Source organism: Biomphalaria glabrata, chromosome 6 (genome assembly GCF_947242115.1).
Source record: "Biomphalaria glabrata chromosome 6, xgBioGlab47.1, whole genome shotgun sequence".
NCBI classification, from domain to species: domain Eukaryota; kingdom Metazoa; phylum Mollusca; class Gastropoda; family Planorbidae; genus Biomphalaria; species Biomphalaria glabrata.
In genome coordinates, this window is record NC_074716.1 from 1,373,438 (window position 1) to 1,386,189 (window position 12,752).

The window sequence follows — 12,752 nt, forward strand, 5'->3', positions numbered from 1 at the left end:
GACATTGAGCTATAGACTTCTGTTTGAGATGTGATCTGTATGATCTAGAGCTTAGAGCTAGACCAGTAGACATTGAGCTATAGACTTCTGATAGTTTGAGATTTGATCTGGATGATGTAGAGCTTAGAGCTAGACCAGTAGACATTGAGGTATAGACTTCTGTTTGAGATGTGATCTGTATGATCTAGAGCTTAGAGCTAGACCAGTAGACATTGAGCTATAGACTTCTGATAGTTTGAGATTTGATCTGGATGATGTAGAGCTTAGAGCTAGACCAGTAGACATTGAGGTATAGACTTCTGTTTGAGATGTGATCTGTATGATCTAGAGCTTAGAGCTAGACCAGTAGACATTGAGCTATAGACTTCTGATAGTTTGAGATTTGATCTGGATGATTCAGAGCTAGACCATCAGACATTGAGCTATAGACTTCTGCTAGTTTGAGATTTGATCTGGATGATGTAGAGCTAGACCAGTAGACATTGAGCTATAGACTTCTGTTAGTTTGAGATTTGATCTGGATGATGTAGAGCTTAGAGCTAGACCAGTAGACATTGAACTGTAGACTTCTGTTAGTTTGAGATTTGATCTGGATGATTCAGAGCTAGACCAGTAGACATTGAGCTATAGACTTCTGTTAGTTTGAGATTTGATCTGGATGATGTAGAGCTAGACCAGTAGACATTGAACTGTAGACTTCTGTTAGTTTGAGATTTGACCTGGATGATTCAGAGCTAGACCAGTAGACATTGAGCTATAGACTTCTGTTAGTTTGAGATTTGCTTTTTTTTTCTCCAAACATTTTTTTTTTTAGTCCTGTGCGAGGCTACCTTTAATCTAAGGCCAGCCCTGGACGAACTTTCAACCGTGGCGAGGGGCGATTCCTCGGTTCATATGATCATCCAGAAGGGATGGCAATGTTCTATCGCTTTCGAGAAGGCCTTCGAGGACCCTATAAAAAGAGAGAAGGTCATGACAGTTCAGATTCACTAGTTACATTTAGTCCAGTACAGTCAAGTCCAGTGTGAAGTCGCCCAGTTGAATCCAGTACGAGTCAAGGACGAGGCTGAGAGGCCAGTTGAATTTGATACAACAATACAGAGTTTATACATCTGTACAGTACTGTTAAGCATTTTTACAGACACTGTTTCGTGTTACCAATTGTACAGTATTGACTAATTGACTCCTTTTTTGAAGTGACATATCATGCTTCATAAAGATATTAGACATTAATTAAGTTTTATGGCGCCCGAATTGTCAAGTTGAGTAGGTTGTGAAGTGTTTGCATAAAGCCTGGATAGAAAGAGTGACGTTACAATATTGTAGTCTTTCGATCGTGACTGTGTTATTGTGTAATTGTGTGTGTATATGTATACATAGCTCCTCCGTCGTGGTTGAATATGAACACGTTTCTGGTTTTCTATGAACTATAAGTCCAATCCTCGCTTTAAAAAGGCAGTATATTTTTCTGCTACAAAGAATGTAAAATTGTGAATTAATGTGTATTATTGCTTATCAAATTGTATTTCAGTCTATACCAAATCTATACCACTGTGTATATTACAGAGAGTGTAGGCAGCGGGCAGGGTTTGCACTCATGAACATCGAGACCACCGAACGACAGCCCAGAACGCATAACAAACGATTAAGCAGCCATTCATGTTTTATTACATGTGTTTTATCTGACGTTTGAGCTTTTGGTAGTGTGATTTGCAATTTGTATCTAGGTTCTAAGCTTTAAACTATTCCTTTGTCTAATAAACGTGTTTTAGAAAAGATACATAGCCATTAAACGATCTTCTATATACGTAAAAATATTTTGAGTCAAGAGAAGTTAATTAAAAGATTGTACCTGTACTTTCATTCAATATAGACTCATATGTATCACTGGAAATAAAATAGTCTGTATCTTTATGTCTCAAAGATTGTGTATCATTATGCATTTTTATGAAAAAACCGGCTTGCATAATTATTATAACAATAAAAACGGTTAACTTTCAGAAATCATAAAGTAGCCTAAGCAAAAGAGATTTCCCAAGTTGTAAAATCAGATTTTCACAAGATTTTCTATAAGTGTCACAGGTTGAGGAAAGGACAGACTGACAGACCACACAAAGCTATGGCGGCTTTCCTGCCTTTCGGTGGCCAGTAATATTGTCGAGAGAATAATAATAATCTTTATTATCCATTAGGCAATGTGTCTTACATTTTGTGCGTTACACCAATTAAAACATTAGAACTATAAAAAACCAAAACATACAGTAGGCCTAGATATTTCGATCTGCTTAATTTGCCTTAGCTCTTGTAAGTGGAAACAATTATCATGATGTCAGTTATGGTAGAAACTTTGTTTACAATAAGAAATTTTAATGAGGTTTATAATAATAATAATAAAGCTTGTCTTCGAGTCTGAAGATTAATGAGTAGTGCAGTAGGCCTATTTCACGTGGCTACGTAGCCCTAACTGTGACCAACATATTTTGCCACAATCAGCCATTCAGCGCAGACATAACCATTGAGTGAGGTTTCTACAAAACACGAAATGCCTCGTTTCCTGTTTTATTGAAGTAATTTCTTCTTTATAATAACAAAAAATATTCAACCATGTATTGGAAATGTTTATTTGTCGGTATTCTGTTCAGTCCATAGGTTTGTTGTTTCCTTATTTAAACTAATCCACTTTATCGGTTGCTTAAATTTTGTTTTGTGAGCTAGAGGTATTTGTTTTTTTTTTGACACAACGCACAATTTAGGCCATGTCCTGCCCATAATCCATCTTATCTTATCTTATATAATTCAGACGTTACTTCAAAAAAGAAGATGATTACGTCCTACGCGTCATGCATTTAGTCACGCATATTAACCAATGACTTAAATTCTGCCAAGTCACTGGTTTTCCTGGCTAGCTCAGGCAACCCATTCCATGCTCTAATAGCACTAGGGAAGAAGGAGTATTTGTACAAATTTGTCCTAGCATATGGGACGAGGAATGTGCCTTTATCTTTGTGTCTTTCAGAGTATTTTATTAATTTATTATTTATTTATCTTCACTGGTTTTCCTGGATAGCTCCATCAAAGGAACTAGAGGTCAACATATCTACACTTTGATTAAGTCGTGCAAGAAGCAGTACTGTGTACAGTAGTCGAGACATGATGAAAGTAATGTCTAATTATCTGTTTACTTTCAACAGAGTGTGTACTAGGAGAACCAGATTTAAGTCCAGAGCTGTGTACTAGCCCAAGTATCTGCCAGACACAACCATTGATGTGCTGTGAAAGTTGTTCTTCTGCCAGCCATCTCTCTTTATACACTATTTGGATATATTGTTTTTTTTTTTGTATTGCATTCTTTCTTTATATTAAAACAAATGTCTATTAGGTAGATAAAGTACAAATGTCTATTAGGTAGCTAAAGTACAAATGTCTATTAGGTAGCTAAAGTACAAATGACTCTTAGGTAGATAAAGTACTTACCCTTGTTCGGTATTTTTTTTTATAGTTTTTGTCTATTTCTTATCTTTATACCATTTTAAGCATTGTTTAAACAAGGAAATCAATTATAATGAAGCAATCTATCAATCATAATGAAGCACTCGTTGGTGTACTGTGCATGAAATAATAGACCTCTAAAACATGTAACCATGGCCGTCCTTAGATAATGAGCCTCCTTGTCCTTATCATTATGAGGAACATTTTGTACATCCTCTTATAATTCTGGATCTAGAGATAAAGTATGTTGCTTGTTTTTATTTCTTTTATTAAACAGTTTCAAGTTCTTTATATAATGTGTTGCCTTTTCCATTCATAGTTATTCTATAGTTTGCTGCACTACTTTGTTTTGTCTTTTAAAGTAAATGAGCTTTCCAATTTTATTTTTAAAATCATTGACCAGAAGTATCTAATACCCTATCACCTGATTCTGATTTGCCTTTTAATTTATTTATAATTCTATAAAGAAAACTTAACTAGACCCCACACCAGATGGCTCTGTCTGCATCAGATGTGGAAAAATATACAGGTCATGACTGGGTTCGCATTCATCTTTAATCTTGGAAATTGAAGGCATTGCCATTCATTGAATATCATTTGTTTGTCTTCAGTGAAATTATTACAGGATTGTTTCCACAGTATTTTAAAATTTGCTATGTTGTCTTCTTCATCAGTTATTTTATTTAATGTACCGTACACCTTAATAATGTTGATTCATCTATATTATATTATTTATGTAAGCAAGTACTCTATAATTAATGTAGCAACAAAACAGTGTATGATGCTGGCGAAAACTTGTTACTGCAGATTACTAAACAGCTGTATGCTGGTATTTGAGTTTGGTGTAAACAAATACAGACAAAACTCCACAAATAAATGACACAAGAGGGAACTGTTTCAAAATTTTAATCACAACAAATAGTTCATCCTAATTTTAGGTAAATAACAAGCCTTACATGCAGGTAATAACCTTAGTACTTTATTTCCTCACATAGATAGTTTGATTATGCAACTCGCAAGTAACATTCCAGAAAAGCTGTGACTCAAACAGTATCCCTACAAAATAACTGTCCAGATATCATGGCTACATTAATTTTTAAAAAGTAAATGTTTGAAGTTAATATGCGAAAAAAAAAAGTTGAATAAGAAGAAAACAGGCACCTTCCAAAGCTTATAAAATAATTTTATATAGTGCAATTCAATGTTGGTAAACAAATTAACAATCAGGCCTTCAAGGGCCATAATTCTGAAATTCATCAGCAGAAGTAGAAAGACAATAGTATAAAGCCTGTGAGGCCACTGATCTTGTATCGACACTTGCTGTTCCTTTGGATAGATCAGTTGCTTGTAGAGAGGGAAACTGCTGAGGGAGATATAGTTTCGACCATTGCCATTGCCAGGGATTCATCTCATTTCCACATAGTAGTTTCACAACTGAAGGATCACAATTAAATCAAGCTGGAAGTTTTCTCATCTGGAGTCTTTGATCTCCCCTCAAACTTTTACTCAGGTGGCAAATAGGGGAATGCTCTTCAGATATGGCAAATATCGAAGAAATAAAATACTTATGGTATACCAAAATCAAACCTGCTGCCTGTATGAAAAGGAAGGATCCACAAAGATTATGGCACCTTAACTGAAAGTAAAGGCAGCTATCCAGAGAGCTTAATAGGCCACCCCCAGCTGGTTGTGCGCAGCGTTAACAACAGTCATATAAAAAAAAATATTGTTGGGAAAGCTAAAACAAATATGAATAATAAAAAGTTAATTTTAAAAAAATGTTTAGGCTATAATAAAATGCCCTAAACGTTGAAGGAAAAAGCATTGATCACACAATAAGCCTTCTATGATGGACTAGAAGAATTTATGACAAGGCAACACTGCAGGACATCAAAATAGTTCTAGGAGATTTCAATGCCAAAATAGGAAAAGAATTCGCCTTCAGACCAATAATCGGCAAAGAAAACTTATATGAAGAGGCAAATAATGATGATCTAACATTACTGGGTTTGGCCTCAGGAAAAGGAATGTCTATCTGTAGCACTAAATTCCAGCATAAGAAAAAGTACAAAGCAACATGGATCTCACCTGATGGAAAAACCAAAATCAAATAGATCCTATATGGATAATCATAAGTAAAAGATATAGATTTGATGTATTTCATGTAAGAAGTTTCAGACAAACAGATGCAGACCATCTAGTAGCCAAAGCTAAATTTAGACAAAGAGTAACAGTAAAATATACAAGAACCAAAGTAGCACAGCAACATGATACTCAAACACTCATGATAGACCCACTTGATGCAGAAACTTAAGAATTCCTAACACATCTAACAGCATTGGAAAAGGACAATTACAATCTAGACTATAATTCTAAGGGCACTTACTGATTCCCTCACCTTGCACTAGTTACGGTACCCTGATTGTGGTGAACTAAAAAAAATACAAATTTAACTTGTTATTACTTAACTTGTCTCTAGAACAGCGGTTCTCAACCTTTTAAGCTTGGCGACCCCTTTTTAGAATCCCCTACTCGGCCGCAACCCCCCCCCCACACACACACACACAGCAAAAGAAGAATAGACAAAAACAATCCATATTTTCGATGGTCTTAGGCGACACCCAAGGGGGTCACGACCCACAGGTTGAGAACCCCTGCTCTAGAACAACTAAGCCAGTTCACAAATGGAAACTACAGCAATTAAAACTTCCCAAAATGATGTTTCATTCCCAATATTATCTTCAAGTTGCTATAACAAAAAGACAATTTTATACTTCTTTCTGTTTTAATCACCATTTAAAAAAAAAACTCCTTTTGAAAGTAAATTTCAATGGCAGTATGTGGCCCCTAACTTGTTTTTGTAGACATTATATGAAAACAATCTTTTTTTTTTCTATCAAAGCTAGGACAAAAATTTTGTTTTATGTGTGTAAAATGTTTTAAAAAGAAAAAGCAGATATAGATATTTTATTTTGTGTGTTGGGGTGGTGGTAAAAAAAAAAAACGGCCAGAAGGATGTGTTTTTGTGTGGGAGATCAATATAAGTGAGCCGCTCTAATTCGTAATATCTTAGAAGAGTATTGAAATTAGATGGGGGATATTGGGTCAAAATGTTACGTGAGAACAGTTCACAGGCCAGAAGTGTGTATGGGAAGGAATTTAAAGCTGGCCACTCCAATTAAATGAAGCATATACTAGAATTCACAGACCAAAAGATAAATTGTTGAAGCACAACAACAGACGTAGCCTGTGGGTAATCCTAATTATAACAAATGAGCAATTAAAATGACATGGTTGGATTTAAGCAAAAGAAAAGGAGAGTCTGACATATAGAATGCAGGCATATTGAACAGACAAATAATGCTAAAGAAAGAAACCAGAAAGCAGTACAAAGAAGCAAGGCGAAGGGTTACAAAATCTGTCAGAAAGAATAAAAATGAGGCAATCATTTCAAGCAAGATCACACATGTATGAGAACAATACTGGTGTCCTCGTCACAAAAAAAACAGAAGGGTCATTGACAAATGGGCTGAATACTTTGAGGAGTTCCTAAATAAAACAAGATGGAGACAAAGGAAAATATGAACAGCCACCAACACTATAAACCTACCAACACTATAAACTCCCCAACTCTAATTTAAACATCAGAAATACAAAATTACGAAGCACCAGGAGAGGACCAAAATTACAACAGAGCTAATAAAAATGGAGGAAAAAAACTGAATTCACAATAAGACTAACCAATATCAAGAATTTTGGAAGAAGTAATACTAACAGATTGAAAGCAGCACTCATAACATAAATACAAACTAAAAAAAATGTCAAGAAAACAATGTACTAGTACATCAACTTAAATCGCTTATGATGGTATCAAAAGGAAATATCTCTATGAAATACTGAACAACTTAACAAGACTTATGCATATGAAATTAAACAACTCAATTTTACAGTGATAACATATAGATCTAAAACACACACAAAAAATTATTTTAATATTAAAAAAACACAACAATCATTAAAAAAGACCTGAATCGAACATTTTTAAAATTGTCCCAAATTTGTTTTTTTTTCCATATAATTGCCCAAAACTTGTCTTTTTCATTCTAAAGGAAGTTACATTTTTGTAGAATAAAATTTCAGTATATTTAAGGCTGCTCAAATGTTTTCATTTATTCATTTCATTGACAGTCTGTGGATAGGTTAAAAACAAAATTTAGTGATATCAAAGACTCTAATAAAAGCAAGTCATTTTAATTAAAAAAACAAACAAAAAAAACATAAAATTTATTTTAAAAAAAAACAAAGCTTATACTTAAGTGTGATTGTATCAGTTAGTTTGGATCAGTCATGTAATTATATGAATGGCCAAGACATAGTAAATCTGTGCGATTAGAAATATTTTTACCAATTGTTTTTGTTTAGCTTTCTCAATGTGCTATGATCCTATCACTTGTTTGGACCAGTTGTGAAAGGGGGAGGAACGAAGGGGGTATCTAGGTGAATGATTACATGATTGTTTTTGTTTAGCTTTCTCAATGCGCTATGATCCTATCACTTGTTTGGACCAGTTGTGAAAGGGGGAGGGACGAAGGGGCTATCTAGGTGAATGATTCCATGATTGTTATTGAAATGCATACAAATAATTTTCACTGATGTCTCAGGAGTTCTGAGGGGAACTAATTCAACTTATACCACAACATCTGTCGAGTAGGATTTCTTTTTTTTGCTCAAGATACCTAACAAAATAATTAATTACGGTAGCAATAGTTAATTAACTAATTGGTTAATTTTTTTTAATTGATTCTTGCGTTCTCATGTAAAAGAAATAATTTTGCAAAATTTCAGCTTGACCAGAGATTAGGTGTACGAGAAAAAATGTGTACAAACTTTTTACCATACAGACAGATGGAGTGAGTGTAAAAAAAAATAACATATAAATGACATCACGTTTAATTTTCTATAGAGGAGCATTAATTGGATGGGTACTTGGCCATGTGGTACACACTCTGAACAGATGTCATGATGGTCCTATGCACAAACCTGGCCCATTCTCATGTCATCCTGTAAGATTGGACTAGGATATCAAAATAATGTTTTGATGTAGAATGCAATTTTTCTGTTTGTTTGCACTAAATTTTTTTTGTCAATGTATATTTTTTTCCACCTCATCTTAAGGAATAAATGTTTTGAGATGACTGGGCATTTTGTAAAGAACTCTTTCTATACTATAAAATCGTAGAATTGAATAGCTCTTTTTTATATACAAACACACACACAATAATATGTAGTGGAACATGTAGCCGTCTAGAAACCATCATATAAAGGGCATCAAAAATTACACTCACAACATTGCCACATTTAAAGGAACTTTTTGAACAAAAGTGTCTAAGGGAAATCGAAAAAATCTTGGAAGACAACAGCCACTCGCTCCATCAGAACTATGTCAGGTCGTCGTGAAGTGGGCAACAACTGTCAATCAAAACAAGAACAGAGGGGTACAAAAACTCGTGCGTACCTCAATCGGTCAGACTATATCAATGCCACTCGTTGATCAGGAAACATGAATAGGACCAAGATGCCTGTGTGTAGTCGCTGAATGAACTTTCTATGTTGTGTCTGTTGTATTTATGTGTATGTTTCTGTTGTGTTGTCTTTATATGAGAAAAAGAGTCCTTGTAATCACAACAAATTTCCATTAGGATCAATAAAGCAGTCTTAGTCTTAGTATTTCTTAAGATTGTGGCATATAAAAATAGTAGCATGTTTATATAAAACTTGAAAGACTACAAATATTGTTAAATCAATCACAGTTTGGCAAGCCATATTAATATAAACTGGATCAGTTTCAGTTGGGCATTTGGAATCATTAAGCTATGGAATGTTCAAACAAGAAAATCAAAGAATGGAGATTAATTCACTGAACAAACTTTAGAGAACTCTATCCTATAAAATCATAAAAAATTATAACTTCACTTTGTGCACAAACACAGTATTATGTAGGATTTTTTTTTATATTAGCCTGAGGCAAATACAATTATAAAAAACAGCATGTTGATAAACTTGAAATTAGACGTTATTAACATTGTTAAATAACTCACAGTTTGGTCAGCAATACTGGTTGGGATGCTTTCAGTTAGGCTCTCTGAAGTTTCAGGCTGGATCTGGTGTGGTCAAACAAAAACAAACAAATAGAGCTCAAACACTCTAATAAAAAAAAAAGTCCCCTTTATATATAAAAAAACACTTGAAAAACTGAACAGTCATTAAAGAACTTTATCCTATAAAATCATAGAAAATAATAAATCTACTTTATGCACATACACAGTATTAACATCTTTATATTATAGCTTGTGATATATAGAAAAAAATAAAAACAGCATGTTGATAAACTTGAAATTAGACTTTATTAAATGACTCACACTTAGGTCAGAAATACTTGTAGCATTTGAATTAATCGTTTCAGTTAGGTCCTCTGAAGTCTTGGGCTGGAACTGTAATGGTCAAATAAAAAATTTGAAATAACAAACACTCTAATAAAAAAAAAAGTCCCCTTTATATATAAAAAAACAACTTGAAAAACTGAACAGTCATTAAAGAACTTTATCCTATAAAAGTCTAGTTATAAAAACATATTGACTAATAATGTAGTCAATAATAATGTAATCTTTTTTTATACTATAATTTCTTTTTGAATGCTTGCTTGGCCAGTCATTTTTCTAAAAAAAAGTCTTTCAAAAACCAAATAAATATATACTAACTAAAGTAGGGCAGAAAAGCGCTTGGTTTCTGAACCAGGGATCCTGGGTTCAAATTCTGTTGAAGGCTGGGAATTTTAATTTCGGGATCTTTGGGCACCTCTGAGTCCACCCAACTCTAATGGCTACCTGACATTAGTTGGGGAAAAGTAAAGGCAGTTGGTCGTTGTGCTGGCCACTTGACACCCTCATTGACCGTAGGCCACAGAAAAAGATGACCTTAACATCATCTGCCCTATAGACCACAAGGTCTGAAAGGGAAACTTTGTAATCTAGTGATAAGTGCTCTGGACTGCTGTCATGATGGTCGCTATATCAAACCCACCTAACGGCGGTCATTCCCTTGCCATCCTGTAGAAGGTTTGGACTAGGATTTAATAATCTTCATTTCTGATGTAGTACCCAAACTACAAAAAAACTAAAAAAATAAAAAATTTAGATCAATCTTCCTCCATTGTCTGGTGTGAATTTAAACTGCCTATACAAGTTTTGCTTTATGTCTTGGATGTGAAAGTTTGTTAGTTAAAAAAAGTAAAAGGTTTGCAATAGCATTTAAATATCTTTTTTTTTTTTCAGTTCTTTTTAGGGATGTAATGTCTGGAGATTAATTAAATGGTCGCCCTGTAAAGAACTTTTTCTATCCTATTGAGAATTTTCATACATGGCAGAACAACTAAATAGCTAAGTGTACAAAAAGAAGGAAGTTTTGATCAGTTTTTGTTTTTTAAAATGTATAAGTACTTTTTAATGCAGCAGAATGAAATTTCCTTAATTTTTCTGCTTGTAGCAAAAAATAATGTCAATATGGAAGGACATGTAGACTTCACTCTATGACTTAAAAGTATTTAAAACAAGAGGGGATCTAACGTAAGATAATGTAATTAATATATTGTTAAAATTATATCTTAATCTTTTTTTTTAGAGTTATATGTAATATCCAATTAAGCATTCTTGACATTGTTTATTCATTATAAAAAATTTTCAATAAATTGTTAGCAAACTAATAGCTCTACTTTCTACAGGCACAAATAGCCTTACCAGTATACATTTCTTTGCACCATAGAGAGATCATGAAAGCGATAAACTTGAAATAAGACTGTTCAAATACTATTTAATGACTTACGGTCTGATATCCTGTATATATTACTGAGTCATAAACATGGTTTTCTTCTGTACTGTTCGCCTATGGAATGAAAAAAAAAATGTAATAAAATTTTAACAAGTTAAATATAAAAACATTTTTCTTAAAAGGCATGCATCTCAAATAGCCTCTGACAACCAGACCTTGGGCCTGGTCTAACTATTTATCACTAACAGGAGAAGGGGAAAAGGCGAGTACTGACACTTAAGCAAGTAAGCTTTGGGTAAGGAGGGGCTCATTAGCCTGGCTGGCTACACGCATGGAGAGGGTGGCATCATTCCATCCAGGATTAAGGCATAAGCTTCATCTCACTTCCATAAGATGATCCATAGTCATTTCTCGATTTAAAGAGGCCACATATATGGTTGACAGAATCAATGTAGGCAATGACTAGTTGAAAATTCTTTTAATAAGAACTCTTTTTTCATCTCTAAACTTTTTACATGATGAATTTCCTCCCCCCCCCCTCTCATTGCAATTCTTATATGTTTGTGGAATACAGAAATTAAATAGTAAATAATGTTGATACAAATTTTAAATGGTATTTAAATACTTACTATCTCTATTTCTTCAGCAGCATTGGAGGTGGTCGCATTGGAGGTGCAGACCACAGCATTGCTTTGAATACTGAAAGAATAAGAACATTTTAAAAATGTTAAAAAAAAAAAAAACAATAAGAAAAATGTTTAGTTAACCAAAAAACCATAAAAGCAATTGTAGTTTATGATAGGCAAAGACAAAAAGAAACAGCAAGATGATGTCAGGTGGACTCAGAGGTGCTCGAAGATCCATAAATTAAAAATCCCAGTCTTCACCAGGATTTGAACCCCGGACCATGGTTCAGAAGCCAAGAGCTTTACCGCTCAGCCACCATGCCTCCAAATATGTCATTGTAGATTGTTCAAATTATCCATGCATAAGTTAGGTTTGCAAAAAAGAAACATTAAAAAAATAAAATAAATTCTTACTTAAATTGAACAGCTGGTGACGAGCCTGAGAAATGAAAAAAATGAAACAATATTGAAAGAAGCTTTTTTGTTGTTACAAAATTGGTTTTCAACCAAAATAAAAGTGAAAATATATTGTGAATTTGTTTACTTAAAGGGGGTTCCAAAGGACTGCCAATGCCGGGGGAGAAAGTGGAGATAAGCACCCACTTTCCAAGAAATGCTCCCATGGCTTGCGTCTCTAAATTTGTTGAATTTGTGAATTTGTTTACTTAAAGTTTATTTATAACAATTAATTTTTTTAACGAACAGTAACTAATAAAAATCAAACAAATCTTACATTACTAAAACAGTTAGAGACAAATGGGCTGCCACAAAGTTTTAAAAGTTATGTAAAAATATAGGTAATGCATATATATA

At 33.8% G+C, this 12,752-nt stretch overlaps 2 protein-coding genes across 5 annotated transcripts in view; one reads left to right on the forward strand and one right to left on the reverse strand.

Annotated features, from left to right (window-relative positions):
• The window catches only part of LOC106058457 (A disintegrin and metalloproteinase with thrombospondin motifs 5-like), a 43,153-nt gene extending 39,368 nt beyond the window's left edge, over nucleotides 1-3,785 (forward strand). For both annotated transcript variants that reach the window (XM_056032449.1, XM_056032448.1), the window contains one exon: nucleotides 3,192-3,785. In XM_056032449.1, the coding sequence (XP_055888424.1) occupies nucleotides 3,192-3,379 (188 nt within the window). In that variant the 3' untranslated portion in view covers nucleotides 3,380-3,785. The remainder of the gene's footprint in view (nucleotides 1-3,191) is intronic.
• Nucleotides 3,786-4,379: 594 nt separating this feature from the next.
• Nucleotides 4,380-12,701, reverse strand: LOC129926724 (uncharacterized). Of its 3 annotated transcripts, XM_056032477.1 has the most exons (7): nucleotides 12,354-12,701; nucleotides 11,943-12,012; nucleotides 11,368-11,427; nucleotides 9,909-9,980; nucleotides 9,588-9,650; nucleotides 9,298-9,360; nucleotides 4,380-7,678 (listed from the first exon to the last, which is right to left on the reverse strand). In XM_056032477.1, exons 1-7 carry the CDS (start codon nucleotides 12,560-12,562, stop codon nucleotides 7,655-7,657), a joined length of 561 nt encoding a protein of 186 aa, XP_055888452.1. In that variant the 5' UTR covers nucleotides 12,563-12,701; the 3' UTR covers nucleotides 4,380-7,654. The 3 variants fall into 3 exon arrangements, with proteins under 3 accessions (XP_055888452.1, XP_055888454.1, XP_055888453.1); XM_056032479.1 differs by lacking the exon at nucleotides 9,909-9,980; XM_056032478.1 differs by lacking the exon at nucleotides 9,298-9,360.
• Between the last annotated feature and the right edge of the window lie 51 nt (nucleotides 12,702-12,752).